Here is a 20289-nt window from a genome sequence, read left to right on the forward strand (position 1 = left end):
TTCGAACTGCTAGGTTGGCAGGAGCAGGGACCGAGCAACGGGAGCTCACCCCATCACGGGGATTCGAACCGCCAACCTTCTGTTTGGCAAGTGCTAGGCTCTGTGGTTTAACCCACAGCACCACCCACGTCCAGTGCAAAAGATAGCTGTATGTATGCATATTCAACTGCCGTCAAGCAGGGCACACTCAACAACTTCAGATCTATACATAGCCCTTCCAGAACGTACAGACTAAGAGTGGTTTTCACTATTATGGAAACGGAACAGGAAGGGCAAATACTACGGGCTTCTTGGAGTTCCATATTCATCTTCTCCATAGCCAAAATATGAGAGCTGCCCCCTTGTGTACAAGGGAAGGTTAAACAGCTATTGGGGATGGATCAGAGGTACATGAACTAGAAGTGTGAACCGCTTGCACCTCTACACTAATATGGCTTTATTAAAGTTCAGGATGATCAGCTATAGCCATCCATGGCGGGGGGGGGCACACAGGGGAAGTGCTATAGCTCAGAGGCAGGGCTCATGATTTGCATATACAGTGGTACCTTGGTTTACAAACTTAATCCATTCCAGAAGTCCGTTCTGAAACCAAAGTGTTCTTAAACCAAGGCGTGCTTTCCCAGAGCAGCGAGGGACTCAATTTACAAATGGAACACACTCGACAGGAAGCGGAACATGTTCTGCTTCCAAGGCAAAGTTCACAAACCAAAACACCTACTTCTGCGTTTGCAGCATTCTTAATCCAAGTTGTTCATAAACTAAGCTGTTTAAACCAAGGTATCACTGTAGAAAGTGACTGCTTCAATCCCTGGAATCTTTAGTTAAAGAGATCTCAGGTAGCAGAGGCAGAGAAAGACTTCTGCCTAAGGCTGCTCCCCACCCCCAGCTCCAGAACCAGCAGAAGTTAGACTGCTAGGCAAAATGGACCGATTGTCCGAATCGGTACAAAAAGGCAGTACAAAAAGTTTCAAAGAACTTCAGCAAAAACCAGCTGTATAGCAGGAGCTGCGCTTCGGATTAAGGTGCCCAATGAAGTCAGTGGCTCCTTGTCCATTTAAATGCCAATAAAAACCACGCTCTTTCAGCTGTAAGCCAAGTTTACAAATTTAAAAGGAAACTTATTCCATGATGGCAGCATGCTTAGGGTTGAAGTTTTACTGCCAAATCTTAGGGGCCAACTGCAGCAGAATGAATAGCGACACAACTTGTGCCTGGCTGCCTCTCACACGTTCTCCATCACAGCTCCAAGCTGCCGCTGCTCAGCAGTCACTGCCAACACTGGCACCAGTTCAGTCTTCGTTATTTATTTTCCTGTTTTTAGGTTTTCGCTTCGCTCGCCACAAAGAAAACGGTTTTAAAATGTGTGTGCACATTTCGCGAAGTCCTTATCAGTCCAGTTCCAACTCTTTGGACCACATTTTGTGTGACGAGTAACTTTTTACAGTAGCTTTTGTAATAAGTCAAATGTGAAGATCCTTCACCTTGATTTTATGACGTTTGGTAAGAAATCTGTGGAGCTAAATAACAAGTACTGTGTGCTGTCTCCGGTGCCTCGGGGGTGGGAGCAAGAAGGGTGCTTCATTCATGAGAGATTCCACACGAGATATTTCCATGTAAGTAGCATGTTTACAAAATTACCTCTTCTGTACTTTGTAATCATGGGTAGCCCTCACCTATACAAAATGTGGGGAAATGGGAGAGGCCCAATTCGTGACACTGTGTCTCAACACTCTTTTCTCGTGTTTGAAAGGTGATGTGAAAATAAAAAAAGATAATTAATCCATGTTCATGTTCCTTTTGAAATCTTGTATTTTAAGAGCAACGAGCTGTGTAGGTATTTTTACAGCAACGAAGCAAATCACAGAGCACTGCAGATGACGAGAATAATTCGGACAATTTACCGTGTTATTTGCCAGATTACCTGTACACCTGCATAATTTATTCTAAATACAGTGAAATACATTAGGGAGGCAATACCAGGATCTGCGCCTGATAAATGTCTCAGACGTTTGATATAAAAACTGTTAGATAAGAATAGATCAGTTTTTCGCTACCTGAGCATCTTCAAAATTTAGTTTCAACTCTTGGCTGCTCTTCTATTAAATCCAACAAGGAAGCAATCCTCATGTTGCCTCACAAGTGAACTGCTACATCCTTAAAACATCTCCTCCCATCTGTCCCAACGCTATTGCTTCCAAGCGTTGCTTTTGAATGCTTCCATCTTATTTCGACAGTACGTGCCATCAGGGCAGCCCCCAGCCATTACAATGGAAAATCCTTGCATGCTAGACTGGGGGAATAAATAGTTGAGATTCCTTTCTCATCCACATCGGCCCTTAATAAAGCAGAGAAGTCAACAAAATTCCAGCAAGGAGGACGAGAGCAGAAAAGCAAAGAAGCTGGAGACAGCAAAGCAAACCAACTGCCCAGGGAAGAAGTTAACCAGCTCGGTCACTTCCGAATTATGGCCAATTTTTCCAGCCTAAGTAAAATGTCCCTTTGCATCAGATCAACTTTGTACAATAGATCTGTCCCAAAACATGGCCAAATCACATATTAATAATATATTGTAAGAGCAGGCAGGAGGCAACAAAGGCGAGGTGCAGTCTTCGCCGAGAGTAAGGCAGCAGGAGGCAGAAATAACTCCTTTGAACTGGAACTATTTCTTTAAAAATCATTTACTAAAACCACTGTTAGCCACCATTTGGAGACAGCTTACATACATAGTTCAAACAAGTTAAAAATCAACATAATCTACATCACTTTTTAAAATGAAAGTGGAACGGCAGCACTCTCGTGTTATTGCTTAGAAAGCAGAGACAAGCTGAGAATCATTGCCTACCCCATACTGGCACAGGGAAAGCAGCAAGCAGCAGTGAAAAGCCCCCCGGAAGTAATAATCCCAAGGGTACTCAGGGTCATCAGTTAGCTTATTGCACGTGCAACTTGCTGACAAACTGTTCGCACAGACACCGCAACCTGTAACAGGTTCCTTTCGATCAGCTTCTGAAGAAAGGCCTTCCTCTCTCTCTCAAAATAAAAAACTCGTCCAGCTGCTGCAACCTGGAGAAGGAACGGCATGTGGGGCAGCGAGGGAAGACGTACAGAAAAGAGGGAGAAACGTAGCCAGTTAGGGCCACTGCTGCCTGCTCCATCCTCATCTTGGGGCTCTGCAACTGCATCCACAAAGGAGGTCAACCTGCCAGTGGCTCCAGGCTTAAGGATGGCACACTGCTGTCCCAGGTAGAATCCTCCAGAACGACCCAGGAGAAAACTTCAGCACCGCCTAGGAAACCGCTGCCCTTAGTCAAGCATGACTTTCCCCAGGAGTCCCTTGCGGAAAGTCTGGATAAACTCAGACGCTGCTGCGTTGTAGTTTGGTGCCTTCACGGTCACATTTCCTGCCGGGCAAAAGGATGGAGAAGACTGAATTACAGAAGAAGAAGAAGAAGAAGAAGAAGAGGAGGAGGAGGAGGAGGAGGAGTTTGGATTTGATATCCCGCCTTTCACTCCCTTTAAGGAGTCTCAAAGCGGCTAACATTCTCCTTTCCCTTCCTCCCCCACAACAAACACTCTGTGAGGTGAGTGGGGCTGAGAGACTTCAGAGAAGTGTGACTGGCCCAAGATCACCCAGCAGCTGCATGTGGAGGAGCGGAGACGCGAACCCAGTTCCCCAGATTACGAGTCTACCGCTCTTAACCACTACACCACAGAACTGTCTGTGCCCATTGTGGCGATCACACAGGGCCCCCGGACGTTTGACGGTCTATTGACCCTGTGCCACCACTGTGATTGCTTTCTTCGCTACCACCAACCCGTTTCTCCTCACGGGTAATCACGGAGACCAGACAGTTGTTAACATTAACAAATAATCAAGTTTATTTATGGGCATGAATAAGCTTATGGTTTCAGTTAATTTTCCTCGGTAGTTTCTTAATCTTAGTTCCTTAACTGTCCTATGCGTTCCTAACAACTTCAAATTGATTATTCCAACTATCTGACTCCACCTAACAATTCCTCTCACTCCCTCACCACACAACTCAACCAACCCACAGACTTAACCTCCCTCCTCCTTCTTCAACTCCCAACTCTCAACTGACTTTCACACAACTCCCCCTCTAACCCTAACTCCTCCTATCAGTTTCCACTGGCCAATCATATCACACTCATTTTAACCCTTATGACCCACCTAGGAGGCAAACGCCACACCCATTGTCACTATGTCGGGAGCAACAGCAGCAGCACACAAAGGCGATCACCAAACCTTGCCTTCCGACGTGCAGGACATCAGGAAATGCCAGCAGACACAGGGGACCTGTGTTTTACCTCTAGGCTGAACTCTTTCCACCCCAATTTGCAAAATTTCTAGGCGGATTACAACCTAAACAGCTGGTGGCAGGGAGAGGAGGACGGGGCTCACCTGTGCCAGTCAGTACTTTGATTTTTTGAGTCTTGCCCAGGCTCAGAGCAATGCTCTTAAGTACGCTCTCCACGTTATCCGAAGGACCATCCAGCCCGTAACGTTCTACGTAACTGCATGGTCAAGGAACAAAAGGAGAAGTTTCTTTTAAAAACAAAAACAACACAATTTAACACCAGAAAGAATAGCAAAAATGAATAAAAATTGTAGCGATGTCTGCTGGCGATGCAACACAGGAAAAGGTACTATGATACATATATGGTGGAATTGTTTAAACATCAAACAATTTTGGGAAACAATATATAACGAAATGAAAAAAATGTTCAGATATTCATTTAGGAAAACACCAGAAGGTTTTCTATTGGGAATAGTACCAGGAAGTCTAAAGGAAGAAGACAAGACATTATATTTATACGCAACAGTAGCCACAAGGCTATTGATTACGAAAAATTGGAAAAGTGGTATTATACCGACAAAAATAGAGTGGCTTGCCAAATTATTGGAGCACTACAATATATCCAAAACAATGGGAGAAACTGAAAGGATCTCAAAAGAGAAGATAGACAGGGACTGGAAGGTGTTTAAAGGATACTTGCAAAACCATATCAAAAAAATCAGAACTTCTATTAGAATAAACAAGTTCCGTTTTAAATACTGAAATACTAAATAAGATGGATAACAATGTGTAATAGAAAAAGAAGCATGAAATTAGGTTAAAGGTGTGTGAAAGAAAGTAATAGAAGTGGAAAGAAATTGCAATTGAGTAGATTGGAAGTCTAACACAAAGGTGGGGTGAGGGGTGGTGGATGGTGATGGGAAAAGGAATTATCTGTGGGATTGAGTGTAGATATGTTTGAACATCTTTAAGGATTGTATGAAATGTATGTTTGTATGCTTGTATATTTGCAATATGTGTGTAATAAAAAAACCAACCCCCCCAGGAGACTCCCATATCCAGTGTTTCCAACCCCAACCTGGATTTTAAAGGATTGTCTCACCTGAATTGCTGCCGCTGGTTCAGTGTGTAAAGAAGGTAATCGGCAATGACATCCTCGCCCACCAGGTGATCCTTGATCGCTCCTGGGTGAAAAATGGCCAGAGGGATTTGTGGCAGAGTTGGGCCGATCTATACCCACCAAGCATCACCCTACGGCAAAGGAGCAGCTGGAGATATCGTCAATAAGGCGCTCTAGTGCCCAAGCTGAGCCAGATATTCATTTGGGCAAGATGCAGCACACCCCTAAATCCTGGTTGAGTTGGGGTGCCAAGCATTGCAGAATCCAGGACTCCAAAGCGGTTTAAGTTAGCACATGATCCCTGCTTGCCCCTACTGTCTTTCAAGCTTCATATTAGTATGGGTCAGGATACACAGGGCAACATGCAGAGCCATCGGCAAGGAACTAATACAGGAAGATGGTTTAAAGAGCCAGCCCTGGACTTGTGAGCAAGCCTCACAGCTGCAGGTTTGTTGTTGTTGTTTTATTATTTGAATTTACCGTATTTTTCGCCCCATAGGTCAGACTTTTTCCCCTCCAAAAATGAAGGGGAAATGTGCGTGCGTCCTGTGGGGCAAATGCAGGCTTTCGTTGAAGCCTGGAGAGCGAGAGGGGTCGGTGCGCACCGACCCCTCTCGCTCTCCAGGCTTCGCGCAGATCGCTGCAAGGCGCGGGAGCCCTGCGCTGGGCTCCCGCGGCTTGCGGAGAGTTGCCTGCATGCGAAGGCTGGACGCGCTGAGCTCAGCGTGCCCAGGCTTCGCGCAGCTCTCTGCAAGGTGTGGGAGCCCTGCGCCAGGCTCCCATGGCTTGTGGAGAGTTGCCTGCATGCGAAGGCTGGGCGCGCTGAGCTCAGCGTGCCCAGGCTTCGCGCAGCTCTCTGCAAGGTGTGGGAGCCCTGCGCCAGGCTCCCACGGCTTGTGGAGAGTTGCCTGCATGCGAAGGCTGGGCGCGCTGAGCTCAGCGTGCCCAGGCTTCGCGCAGCTCTCTGCAAGGTGTGGGAGCCCTGCGCCAGGCTCCCACGGCTTGTGGAGAGTTGTCTGCATGCGAAGGCTGGGCGCACTGAGCTCAGCGTGCCCAGGCTTCGCGCAGCTCTCTGCAAGGTGTGGGAGCCCTGCGGTGGGCTCTCACGGCTTGCGGAGAGTTGCCTGTTCTGGGGGCTGGGGTCGGGGGAAGCTCAGGCTTCCCCCGCCCCAGCCCCGCGCCTGGGGGGGAAATAATTCCCCCCCTTTATTTCACCCCCAAAAAACTAGGTGCGCCTTATGGGATGGTGCGTCCCATAGGGTGAAAAAATACGGTATATGTCATCCTATACCTGGTGGTCTCAGGGTGGTTCACAGAGCAATGTGGAATGATGGAGGGTATGCCTTGCTATTATGCTGTAGCAGCAGATTCCGAGATTGGATCAAAAGCCTAAGAATGCTCTGTATTCTGCAAATTTTAAAAGTACATTTGCAACTTCAAGCATAAAGCAAGGAATTCAACATCACAGTATTATGGTCACTTTGTCAGTGCAAGCAATTCTGCTTGCTTCATTGAATAACGTACCGTATTTTTCGCACGATTGGACGCACCGGACCATAGGGCGCACCTAGCTTTTTTGGGGGAAAATAAAGGGAAAAAAATTTCCCTTTATTTCCCCCCCCAAAAGCAGGTCAGGGAAACCGAACCAGGTCGAGGAACAGCGGGATAGTGGCGCTGCGCCTCCCTGCTGTCCCCCGAGCTTGTGGGGCTGGCTGATGTCTGCCTGGCGCGCGGGGCGCTCTGCTTCAGGGCGCCCCGCCCGCCGGGCGGCAGGCTGCTATCCGCAGCTTGGGGAGCCTTGCGGGGAACTCCTGCAGGGCTCCCCACGCTGCGGATGTCTGCCTGGCGCGAGGGGCGCTTTGATTCAGGGCGCCCCGCCCGCCGGGCGGCAGGCTGCTATCCGCAGCTTGGGGAGCCTTGCGGGGAACTCCCGCAGGGCTCCCCACCCTGCGGATGTCTGCCCGGCGCGAGGGGCGCTCTGCTTCAGGGCGCCCTGCCCGCCGGGCGGCAGGCTGCTATCCACAGCTTGGGGAGCCTTGCGGGGAACTCCTGCAGTGCTCCCCACCCTGCGGATGTCTGCCCGGCGGGAGGGGCGCTCTGATTCAGGGCGCCTCACCCGCCGGGCGGCAGGCTGCTATCCGCAGCGTGGGGAGCCTTGCGGGGAACTCCTGCAGGGCTCCCCACCCTGCGGATGTGTTCCCGAAGCGCCGGGCGCTCTGCTTTCAGGGCGCCCGACGCTCCGGGAAGCAGGCTGCTATCCGCAGCCTAGACATCCCTGCGGGACTTCCCGCAGGGTTGCCTAGGCTGCGGATGTGTTCCCGAAGCGCCGGGCGCTCTGCTTTCAGGGCGCCCAACGCTCCGGGAAGCAGGCTGCTATCCGCAGCCTAGACATCCCTGCAGGACCTCCCGCAGGGTTGCCTAGGCTGCGGATGTGTTCCCGAAGCGCCGGGCGCTCTGCTTTCAGGGCGCCTGACGCTCCGGGAAGCAGGCTGCTATCCGCAGCCTAGACATCCCTGCGGGACCTCCCGCAGGGTTGCCTAGGCTGCGGATGTGTTCCCCAAGCGCCGGGCGCTCTGCTTTCAGGGCGCCCGACGCTCCGGGAAGCAGGCTGCTATCCGCAGCCTAGACATCCCTGCGGGATCTCCCGCAGGGTTGCCTAGGCTGCGGGTGTGTTCCCGAAGCGCCGGGCGCTCTGCTTTCAGGGCGCCCGACGCTCCGGGAAGCAGGCTGCTATCCGCAGCCTAGACACGGCTAGCGGAGCGCTAATCCCGAAGCTTGGGGCTGCGGAGCTCCGCAGGCCCCAAGCTTCGGGATTAATGCAGCGCTCCGCTAGCCGTGGGAGAGCTGGGTCTCCCACGGCTAGCGGATAGCTTCCTGAAGCCTGGAGAGCGAGAGGGGTCGGTGCCTCTCACTTTCCAGGCTTCAGCGAAAGCCTGCATTCGCTCCATAGGACGCACACACATTTTCCCTTGCTTTTTAGGAGGGAAAAAGTGCGTCCTATGGTGCGAAAAATACGGTACCCTCTTCTCCCCCTATGCGCTGTTCTAGAGGGGGTCTCCTGAACCCCCAGAACTATTGGGGGCACATGGGATGAGAGTGGAGGAAGCCGTATTGTGCTAGCATGGCTTCTGCTGGCTTCCACCAGCACAACTCCTTAGTGCAAACCGGGCCAAAGTGCATTGCTTTGTTCAGTAGTGGAGTCAAACAAAAGTAACAATGCTATTATCACAAATATGTTTTCTTTTTTAGTCTGTGGGCTAGAAAAGTTATAGCAGCCTTTATTATATAACATTTTAACATAATTCTTTCAAAAAAAATTTACTCATCACCCCAAAAGATTGAAATATATTCATTTTGCTCCCAAATTTCTTTTCCATTTCAGACTTTAAGAATAAAGTTGACTTTTCTGGTTCCCTGGCAATGGATCCTATGTGGCTATTTCCATCCCCTGCCTGGGGCATTGCTTGCTTAGCCAGCAAGGTCAAGAATTCTTTTTGTTGATCCCTTTGAGTTGCTGTTTTACAACAGCAGTGCGTATCAATTTTATGAAAATAAAATAAAATTGCCTCTCCTACCCAGACCCCATAAGTAGAATATATGCACTGAGTCCTCTTACCACAGAGTGCTAACTTCAGTCCTGTTTCCACACACCCAATCTGGGGAGACAGCACTCCAGGAGTATCCAGCAAGAACATGATGGGCCTTTCGCTCACCTGAAACATGGAGACATCTAACATCCTTTTGGGAAATGATGCTCTAAGAATACGCTTAAAAGGCAAGACCCAGATTCTCTAGAAACATCCAGCCTTAATTACTACAACAGTTTACACACACACAGTTGCTTTGGAAAACTTCAACTGATTCAAAACACAGCAGCCAGCCAGAGGCTCAGCAATGTATGAATATTGCAGCAATTCTTAAGAACTGTCACGGACTCAAAGTTTGCTGGTAAGCACAATTAAAACTAGTACTGCTTCTGCCTTATCAATCCCTAAACAATCTGGCATCAGACAATCTGAATGACCAGCTGTAGTAACTGATTTCAGCAACTGAGATCTTCAGTGGATCTCCAGCTTCCTCTGCCCATGGAGGTTAAGTGGGTTACTACAGGGGAAGGGATTTTCTTCTTCTTCTATAACTATGACCCAACTGCAATTCTTTCCCCAAGGGAGATCCACCTGGAATCTTCTCTATTATCTTTTAGCTGCCAGGGCTCACTTCGGTGCTGCTGATGCAGCAAAAACCACGTGGGAAGGAGCAGCTAGGAGTTACTGGTCTCTGTAGCTACAGCAGGCACTGCGATTCTGTCGCGGTTTGACTTCACCCCCGGGGGTGCACTCCATTGTCCCCTGAAACAGACAGATGCCAACTACAACTGCCAGAGAAAGTCTGTCCTGTTCATCCCAGCATTGGCTAATTTAAATTTTCTATATACTGTATTTTTCACCCTATAGGGCGCACCTAGTTTTTTGGGGGGGGTATAAAGAAAAAAAATTATTTACCCCCCAGGCGCGGGGCTGGGGAAGCCCGAGCTTCCCCCGACCCCAGCCCCCAGAACAGGCTGCTATTCCCAAGCCTTGGGAGCCTGGCGGGAACTCCCGGTGGGCTCCCCAGGCTTGTAGAGAGCTGTCCGAAGCCCGGGGTGCGCTCCGCTGCGCTCCCCAGGTTTCGGGCTGCAGGCTGCTGTCCGCAAGCCTGGGGAGCCCGGCGGAAACTCCCGTCGGACTTCCAAGGCTTGCGGATATCCAGGCTTCAGCGAACAGCCTGCATTCGCCCCATAGGACGCACACACATTTTCCCTTCATTTTTGGAGGGGAAAAAGTGCGTCCTATAAGGCGAAAAATACGGTAGTTTGGGCTTTGTCTTCTTAGGGTGTTGAAAGGTTTGTGACTCCTGAATATTTTCTGGAAGCTAAATTACGTAAGTGCTTTAGAAAGCCTGTTAGTGTGTAATTTTTTTCTGCTGCTGTTTTGTGGTTTTAGGAAGTTTATTATTTACTACTGATTTTATGTCTCAGCTTTCCTTCTAAGAAGCTCAAGGCAGTGTGCCTGGGTCAAGTCACACCCAGCTCCATTCTAGCCTCCCAACATCCAGTGAGATAAGTTATGCTGAAAGACAGCAACCTGCCCAGGCACCAGCTTAGTAAATCTCATGGCCAAGTGGGGATTTGAATCTGGGTCTCCCTGGCCCTAATCTGACACGCTGACCCATACACAAAATGACACGCTGCTTTTCTACTAAAAAAATATAAATTACCGTATTTTTCACTCTATAGGACGCACCTTGTTTTAGAGGGGGAAAACAAGAAAAAAGAAATTCTCACCCTCTCTGCCCAGCGCCCCTTCAGCGAAGGAGCAGGAGGCGCTGTGCAGAGAGGGGGAGAATTCCCCCCCTTGTTCTCCCCCTCTAAAACAAGGTGCCGTTCAAGGTGCGTTCAGTCACCTTCAGGCGGCTACCTTGGAAACCTGGAGAGCGAGAGGGGTCGGGGCGCACTGACCCCTCTCACTCTCCAGGCTTCGGTGAAGGCAACCTTCAGTGAAGGTTCCTTTCGACCTGCTCTTTGGGGCTGGCAAAGGGAAGCCTCAAAGAGCAGGTCGGGGAGCAGCGGAAAGGTGCGCAGCCTTCCACTGCTCCCCGAGCTTGTGGGGCTGGCAGTGGGGGGAAGCACTGCCCCCCAGCCCCAAAGAGCAAAGATGCATCCCACTCGCTGTCTTGGCTTCTGCCATAGCCGCGCGCAACCTCTCCAGCCGGGAGAGGCTGAGCAGGGCTATGGCAATACCCCCACCTCCCGCAAAAGCCCACAGGAGCCGCGCACCCTTTAAGGAGCACGCGGCTCCTGTGGGCTTTTCTACGAGGAGGGAGAAGGGACTGACTGGCCGCGGAAAAGCCTGCAAGAGCCGCACGGAGCTTGTGTGCGGCTTTTGGGGGCTTTTCTTGCCTGCCTCCCCCATGCATTCGCTCCATAGGACGCACACACATTTCCCCTTCATTTTTGGAGGGGGGAAAGTGCGTCCTATAGAGCGAAAAATACGGTATTATCACCAGCTGCCTCAAGCATTCCCAATTCATGCAAACAGGAAGATGTAACACAGGCGCTGTCTGTTGACTTGTATGTTTACATCCGACACAAATCTAACCAGACATAGAACCCACCTCTGCACACTTTGCAGGTCCGGCTTCTGTGAGCACAGAAGTTTTCCCTGCCACTTTGGGAGGCTACATATTCATGGCAACACTACCCAAGCACTGCTATTTATCGCTGATGGAATATCCATCTGTGATACATCCTTCACTTTCATATACCCAGAAAAGGAGTCTTGCACTGCAGCCCCCCAGCCACTTCCCAATTTGTGGAAGGCCCGTCGTATTACCTGGATTCTGGTGAGAACTGCTCTGGTAACGCCCGGTGTCCCACCAACCAAGGAGGCTTTCCCTTTGGGTTGGGCAGAGGGGAGAAAGGGGAGGGGGAGAGATCAGCAGTTACACGCAACATACAGAGTAGCTGTCAACAGAATAGGTCCCTAGCCCTTTTGGACCATAACTGTTGCCATGGAATCTGCTCACATGCACCAGTGCTATTGCGGACTGCGGACTGCCTCGCCAGAGTGGTGCATGCTCTAGTTATCTCCCGCTTGGACTACTGCAATGCACTCTACGTGGGGCTACCTTTGAAGGTGACTCGGAAACTACAACTAATCCAGAATGCGGCAGCTAGACTGGTGACTGGGGGCGGCCGCCGAGACCATATAACACCGGTCTTGAAAGACCTACATTGGCTCCCAGTACATTTCCGAGCAAAATTCAAAGTGTTGGTGCTGACCTTTAAAGCCCTAAACGGCCTCGGTCCAGTATACCTGAAGGAGCGTCTCCACCCCCATCATTCTGCCCGGACGCTGAGGTCCAGCGCTGAGGGCCTTCTGGCGGTTCCCTCATTGCGAGAAGCAAAGCTACAGGGAACCAGGCAGAGGGCCTTCTCGGTAGTGGCGCCCGCCCTGTGGAACACCCTTCCAGCAGATGTCAAAGCGATAAACAACTACCTGACATTCAGAAGACATCTTAAGGCAGCCCTGTTCAGGGAAGTTTTTAACATGTGATATTTTACTGTATTTTTGGTTTTTATGGAAGCCGCCCAGAGTGGCTGGGGAGGCCCAGCCAGATGGGTGGGGTATAAATAATAAATTATTATTATTATTATTATTATTATTGGTCCGATCCGAAAGAGCAAAACATACCTTTTCTGAGGTGCACCCTTCTCAGCGAATTGATGACTGATGATTTCCCCACATTTGGCACTCCAATGACCATGATGCAGCTCTCCACGTTCTGGAACCAAGCAGAAAGGCCAGAAGCGGTCTGTAGCCTTGCAAAAATAGCCGACAACAGAAGTACCGTATTTTTCGCCCTATAGGACACACTTTCCCCCCTCCAAAAATGAAGGGGAAATGTGTGTGCGTCCTATGGGGCGAATGCAGGCTTTCGCTGAAGCCTGGAGAGCGAGAGGGGTTGGTGCGCGCCGACCCCTCTCGCTCTCCAGGCTTCAGGAAGCTCTCCACAAGCCTTGGGAGCCCGCGGGAGTTCCCGTCGGGCTCCCTAGGCTTGCGGATAGCAGCCTGCATCTCGAAGCCTGGGGCGCGCTGCACAGCGCACCCCGGGCTTCGGTTCCCTGACCTAGTTTGGAGGCTTGCGGCGAGGAGAAGCGCGCTTCTCCCCGCTGCCAGCCCCACAAGCTCGGGGGACAGCGGGGAGGCGGAGCGCCGCCATCCCGCTGTTCCCCGACCTGGTTTGGGCTTCAGGCAGATATCCGCAAGCTGTGGGAGCCCGGCGGGAAGTCGCGCTGGTCTCACAAGGCTTGCGGAGAGCTGCCTATTCTGGGGGGGAAATATTTTTTTTTCCTTTTATTTCCCCCTATGGGCCGGTGTGCCCTATGGGGCGAAAAATATGGTATATCCATCTGCAGAAATGAAGGGCAAATAGCTCAGCCGCCCCACTCCCTATCCCCCACCTCATCTTCCTGCCCCACAGCAGTTGATTGCAGATGTTAATCTCCTGTCCTTATCCTGTGCTTGCAGAAATGGAACCATTGTCATCAGGCTACAGTGGTACCTCGGGTTAAGTACTTAATTCGTTCCGGAGGTTAGTTCTTAACCTGAAACTGTTCTTAACCTGAAGCACCAATTTAGCTAATGGGGCCTCATGCTGCTGCCATGCCGCCGGAGCCTGATTTCTGTTCTCAACCTGAAGCACAGTTCTTAACCTGAAGCACTATTTCTGGGTTAGCGGAGTATATAACCTGAAGAAGAAGAGTTTGGATTTGATATCCCACTTTATCACTACCTGAAGGAGTCTCAAAGCGGCTAACAGTCTCCTTTCCCTTCCTCCCCCACAACCAACACTCTGTGAGGTGAGTGGGGCTGAGAGACTTCAAAGAAGTATGACTAGCCCAAGGTCACCCAGCAGCTGCAGGTGGAGGAGCGGAGACGCGAACCCGGTTCCCCAGATTACGAGGCTACCGCTCTTAACCACTATACCATGCTGGCTCTCCTGAAGCGTATGTAACCTGAGGTACCACTGTACTTGTGGCGGGGGGGGGCTAAAAATGTGTAACACTGCACAGATGCGGACAGCGGTGGCTGCCTGTCAGGATGAAGGCGGGGGGCCCTGTTACAGTTTCCATCACTTCCCCCTGAAAAGCTTCCCAGTGCTGCAGAGCAGGGACACCTGAGGCCGCCTCCTCCAGTGTTGGGGAGCAGCAGCAATTCCTCCTGTGATTTCTCAGGTGGGGGGGGGAAAGGAGGAAAGAAAGGGGGAGGAGAAAGTGGGGGTGGGATGCAGGATGGGGGATAGTTTTCTGGGTAGAGACTGTAACTGTTCCCAGAACTCTATAAAATAATATCGAAAGGCAGTAGGAGGGCAAGCTGTGTTTCATGATCAGGATTCAATCGAAAGGCTTCAGTAATTGGAAATCATTCAGCAAATAATCCTAGAATCTCCCCACCCCTTGCATGCTCCAGAACATAAATCGCATTTTTAAAATGCCATGTTAAATATTCTGTATTCAGGTGTGGAATCCCCTCATGATAATATCAACAGTACGCAGTGCCGGCAACTTTTCTTCAAGGAAAAAAAGCACTGACTACATACAGTATGAGGGAGGCGGGTGGCGCTGTGGGTTAAACCACAGGCCCTAGGACTTGCCGATAAGAAGGTCAGCGGCTCGAATCCCCGCGACGGGGTGAGCTCCCGTTGCTCGGTCCCTGCTCCTGCCAACCAAGCAGTTCGAAAGCACATCAAAGTGCAAGTAGATAAATAGGTACCGCTCCGGCGGGAAGGTAAACGGCGTTTCCGTGCGCTGCTCTGGTTCGCCAGAAGCGGCTTAGTCATGCTGGCCACATGACCCGGAAGCTGTACGCCGGCTCCCTCGGCCAGTAAAGCGAGATGAGTGCTGCAACCCCAGAGTCGGCCACGACTGGACCTAATGGTCAGGGGTCCCTTTACCTTATATACAATATAACTGACCTCATCCCTCTGGTACCGCGGACTGTTGCTGATCAGTTCTGTGACATGGGGAATAATCTGGAAAGAAATAAAAGAGCAGTTTCAGTGGAACTACTGTTGGGCTACTCTTGGCCCCTAAATGAGGGAGATCAACAGGACTACTGGTCCGTGTCTCTCTCTTTCTTTCAATCCCCCAAGTTTAATAAATCTGCTAAGAGACAGGGTCTCACCATTTCAGCCGCTAACAAGCAAGATTTTAGGATGCAAAATTTCCACTCCTAACCTACCTTACCAGAATAAAACTTTGCTCTGACGGCAAAGTAGTACCTTTTGGATATTTTCATCTTTCAGGCAATCCGTGAAGAGGACGTTCCTAAAACCTTGCTGTTCCAAACATTCTAGAATCCTCTATAAACATATAAAGAAGAGATTTATGAAATCGGGGAGCGTGAAGAAGATGAGAGTTATTTATACTGTTTATTTATAAAGAACGTGTATCTCGCCTTTATTCACAAAGTAGATACAAGGCAGCTGACAACTTGAATTAGCTCAAAAGAACAGAACAATTTAAAATCCAGTGAAGGAACAGTATAAAACAATACAGAAGAGACAGAAAAAGGGGGAGAACCCATGTAAAAAAAGAACTTTAAAATGTACCTTTAGCTAGAAAATGTCCATTGGAATAAATCAGTTTTAAGTCTTCTCTCAATGCAACTGCAATTGCCTGGGGAGGTGATTTCATAGACTCTGATGGAGAAAGCCTTTTCTCCAGTCCGCACTTGCTGAACCTCAGTCAGCATGAGACAGCAAGAAGGGCCAGAGAAAATACGAATTTTATTTCTGTCTTTCCTCATGATTCAAAAGAAATCCCAAGACAATTTACATTAAAAATAAGTTCCAAGATGCCCAGTTGGAAAACTCATGCTGCTGTTTCTCAGCCTGTGAATTTGTTTGTGGGCTTGTAAAAGTGACAATTGCAGAAAGAACCTACTTGGGTCTTACCTGTTTGTGGGTTAGGTCTGCCAGATCCATTTTGTTCAACAATAATAAGTGTGGGCGGATACCTAAGGCCTCCTGCAACTGAGGGTTCCGGCCTGAGAGTGGGATGTGCATGTGCTAAGGAGCCAAAAAGAGACGAGAAAAGCAGCAGCAACCTAGTGTACATTTAGAAAAACAAACATCTTTAAAAATCTAACTTACCTTCTGCTTGACTTCCTTCCCCTCCCTACTGCAGTTACTGATTTCATATCCTTTTATTACTGCATATACAATTCAAATATATTTATACATTTCTCCCTTATCCTTTCCTTAGTTATCTCTTACTGCCCATGTTTATATCAATCATTTACAATATGTCCTCAAATAATCAATAATTTCCCACCATTCTGTTTTAAAAAGTCTTTCTTCTTCTTGATTTCTTATTCTTCTGGTGAGTTTCGCCATTTTTGCATATTCCATTAATTTTAATAGATGAAGACTTTCTTGTTCCAACAGACTTTTGGGAACTGACTGCTTTTAATGAAAAGGCTGCTGCGGTACTGTTTTTACTGTAATTACATACTTGTATGGTTTTAATAGATCTTATATCTAAAAGTCTATTAATGTATCTATCCATCTACCTATAGCTTTAATTCTATAAATGTTTGCTTTTTTATTATTATTTCCCTACATTCTTAGCTTTTCTTATGTTTAGCTGTAAGTCGTCATGAGTTGTTCTCAGGGAAAATGGTGGCAGCAGGGGTGGAATAACAACAACAACAACAACAGCAACCAGCCAATTGAAATGCCCTCCCATCAGATAGCAAGGAAATAAACCACTATCTGGCTTTTAGAAGACATCCGAAGGCAGCCCTGTTTAGGAAAGTTTTTAATGTTTGAAGTTTTATTCTGTTTTTGAAGTTCTGTTGAGTGACTGGGGAAACCCAGCCAGATGGGTGGGGTAGAAATGATAATAATGATAATGATAATAATAATAGTAAAGGTAAAGGTAAAGGGACCCCTGACCATTAGGTCCAGTCGTGACCGACTCTGGGGTTGCGGTGCTCATCTCGCTTTATTGGCTGAGGGAGCCGGCGTACAGCTTCCGGGTCATGTGGCCAGCATGACTAAGCTGCTTCTGGTGAACCAGAGCAGTGCACAGAAACGCTGTTTACCTTCCTGTCGGAGCGGTACCTATTTATCTACTTGCACTGGCATGCTTTCAAACTGCTAGGTTGGCAGGAGCAGGGACCGAACAATGGGAGCTCACCCCATTGCGGGGATTCGAACTGCCGACCATCTGATCAGCAAGTCCTAGGCTCTGTGGTTTAACCCACAGCACCACCCGCGTCCCTAATAATAGTAATATATTATTATTATTTTATTATTATTATAAATGGAAACAAACCAGCAGACAGTGAAGCTGCATGAAGATTGTTAACGCTGTGAGGGGGTAAAACTGCAGTGCCCAGGAATTCTTTCTAAAGGAAAGGATGTGTTTTAAAGGGTGTAGCTTGTGCGCATGCTGATCCCCACAAAAGGATATGCGGGCATCGTGAACCTCCAGTAAACAGTCGACCACTCGCAGGCGTTTCTGCATATCCTTCAGCCCTACAAAAAAACCAAAGTATTAAACAAAATCAGGAAAAGGACTTTGGTATCAAATTTGAAGAGGCAGATTGGAATAGTCTATGGACAAAACCCCCACTAAAATCATTACCAACCAGTATTTGAGTAAATTCTTTTAAGTTAATACACAGCATTTAACACTGTTAATACTCAGCTCTATAGACAAAACATCCTCTGCAGCATGCTGCATGTGAATTAGTGCAACAGTTTGGCAAAGGGTATTCGCAGAAATAAGCAAAATTACAAGTCAGGGTGTACAATGCAACCCATGCCAAGGTTTCTTAACAATTTAAAAAGATATTCAGATTAAATTATTGCACAAGGAACTTATCACTTTTCTTTTGGTAACAGCACAACTTCTTACAGCAAATAAAAAATAGGGAAAACTTGATTATCTACATATCATATAATGGACAATTGCTTTATCTGAGAAGCTAAGAGATCACACCCCATAGCTGTCAACCTTCCCTTTTTTTGCGGCTAATTCCCTTATTCCAGCGCTCTTTCCCGCTGCTATCCCAGATTGTTAGATATCCCATAGACTGTCCCAGGGACAGGTGAGGCTGCTGATCCCTTATTTTTGAGGCTGCTGATCCCTTATTTTCAAATCTGAAAGTTGACAGCTATGTCACACCCCCTGAATGATACAACTTATATGGACGATTTTGCTAATATAAGACACATCCAAATGAATACTCTGATGACTGATGCCCACCAACTATGCATATAGTTCTAGGAGAGGGGTGGAACCAACTGTTTGGATAATGTTATGCTTATACCCCATGTCTTCAAAATGAATAAAAATTTGAAGGAAAGATGTGCAGACACAAGTACAATTCCAGCAGCAGGAGAGCAGAGCTCATCCCATCAGCTCTGTTGTCACAGGCCAGGCCACCTACTCTCCCCTTCGGCTATCACCCTGGGGGCAATTGTTCCACCAGACTCCCTACTGGTAGAGACAATAAGCAGGTTGCCAGTTGGTCCACCATGAAGGTACAGCTGTCAATGGGTTTTGATTTTCCTCTTCCCTCCTCCTCCCTTTTTTCCTTGTGTGCTGTGCACGTTCGCATGTGATTTTAGATTTTAAGCCTGCACTCAGGGAGTTTGTTCTGATTTCATGTAAGCCGGCCTGGGAGCCTTTATAGCAGGAAAAGAGGGTTGGTTTTTTTTAACCAAATAAACAAACAAATGTCTCCCTGCTTATTTAACTTATATGCAGAATTCATCATGCGAAAGGCTGGGCTGGATGAATCCCTAGCCGGAATTAAGATTGCCGGAAGAAATATCAACAATCTCAGATATGCAGATGACACAACATTGATGGCAGAAAGTGAGGAGGAATTAAAGAACCTTTTAATAAGGGTGAAAGAGGAGAGCGCAAAATATGGTTTGAAGCTCAATATCAAAAAAACGACGATCCTGGCCACTGGTCCCATCACCTCCTGGCAAATAGAAGGGGAAGAAATGGAGACAGTGAGAAATTTTACTTTCTTGGGCTCCATGATCACTGCAGATGGTGACAGCAGCCACGAAATTAAAAGACGCCTGCTTCTTGGGAGAAAAGCAATGACAAACCTAGACAGCATCTTAAAAAGCAGAGACATCACTTTGCCATCAAAGGTCCGTATAGTAAAAGCTATGGATTTCCCTGTAGTGATGTATGGAAGTGAGAGCTGGACCATAAAGAAGGCGGATCACCGAAGAATTGATGCTTTTGAATTATGGTGCTGGAGGAGACTCTTGAGAGTCCCATGGACTGCAAGAAGATCAAACCTATCCACTCTTAAGGAAATCAGCCCTGAATGCTCACTGGAAGGACAGATCGTGAAGCTGAGGCTCCAATACTTTGGCCACCTCATGAGAAGAGAAGACTCCCTGGAAAAGTCCCTGATGTTGGAAAAGATGGAGGGCACAAGGAGAAGGGGACGACAGAGGATGAGATGGTTGGACAGTGTTCTCGAAGGTGCCAGCATGAGTTTGACCAAACTGTGGGAGGCAGTGGAAGACAGGAGTGCCTGGCGTGCTCTGGTCCACGGGGTCACGAAGAGTCGGACACGACAACAAAACTTATATTCAAGCAAACAAGCCCTCCTGGCTCAGAAAGGCCACAGAGACGCCTCTGCCTAGAGAGGCCACGCCACAGAGACGCCTCGGCCTAGAGAGGCCACGGCCCTGTTTTCTACCGGAAGTCCGGCCTGCGTGCTACTTTCCCCCCGCTCCCCACCCGAGTGGTCACCAGCCCAACGTGCCTCTCGCCATGTGCCCGGGGAACCAGTGGGCCACATCCCTGCCGCCGTAGTCGAACCGCTCCCGCCAGCCTCGGAGCGGCGCCCGCAAAAGAGACGTGAGTCGCATGTCCGCTTCTTTCGGCCTCTCCCGGCAACTGCCTGTCAGGCGGCTATACGCACTTCCGGTAGAGAGGCCCGGTTTTGTTTCTACGGCAACGGAAGAAAGGCCCCGCCCCACCAATCCGAGAGAGGGGCGGGCCTCTGTGACGTCAGCGGTCGGGAACGGATGCCTGCCGGCGCTCCCATAAGGCGCCCGTAAGGCACCCCAAGCCGCATGCGCAGAACGAAGAGCGGGGCCCGTAGCTGAGGCAGGTAGGGGAGCAAGGCTGAAGTGTTCTGACCCGCAAGGGTCGTACACGTGTTTCAGGCAAACGTGTGAACGCACCTTTCTGCGTAGTTTGGTTGGAAAATACCGTGTATTTTTTTGAGGGTGGGGATACAGACCTCCTGGTCCTTGCTGAGC

General features: G+C 48.9%; 1 protein-coding gene across 1 annotated transcript; it reads right to left on the reverse strand.

Moving 5' to 3' along the window:
• Positions 1 to 1791: 1791 nt before the first annotated feature.
• On the reverse strand, positions 1792 to 19957 carry MTG1 (mitochondrial ribosome associated GTPase 1). The gene is made up of 11 exons (XM_053387880.1): positions 19788 to 19957; positions 17454 to 17520; positions 15934 to 16036; positions 15259 to 15339; positions 14953 to 15009; positions 12669 to 12759; positions 11808 to 11869; positions 9053 to 9149; positions 5419 to 5500; positions 4421 to 4533; positions 1792 to 3401 (listed from the first exon to the last, which is right to left on the reverse strand). The coding sequence occupies exons 1-11, from the start codon at positions 19891 to 19893 to the stop codon at positions 3304 to 3306; spliced, it is 957 nt and encodes a 318-aa protein (XP_053243855.1). The 5' UTR covers positions 19894 to 19957; the 3' UTR covers positions 1792 to 3303.
• Positions 19958 to 20289: the final 332 nt, after the last annotated feature.

This window comes from Podarcis raffonei, chromosome 5 (assembly GCF_027172205.1).
Source record: "Podarcis raffonei isolate rPodRaf1 chromosome 5, rPodRaf1.pri, whole genome shotgun sequence".
In the NCBI taxonomy this organism is placed as follows: Eukaryota; Metazoa; Chordata; class Lepidosauria; order Squamata; family Lacertidae; genus Podarcis; species Podarcis raffonei.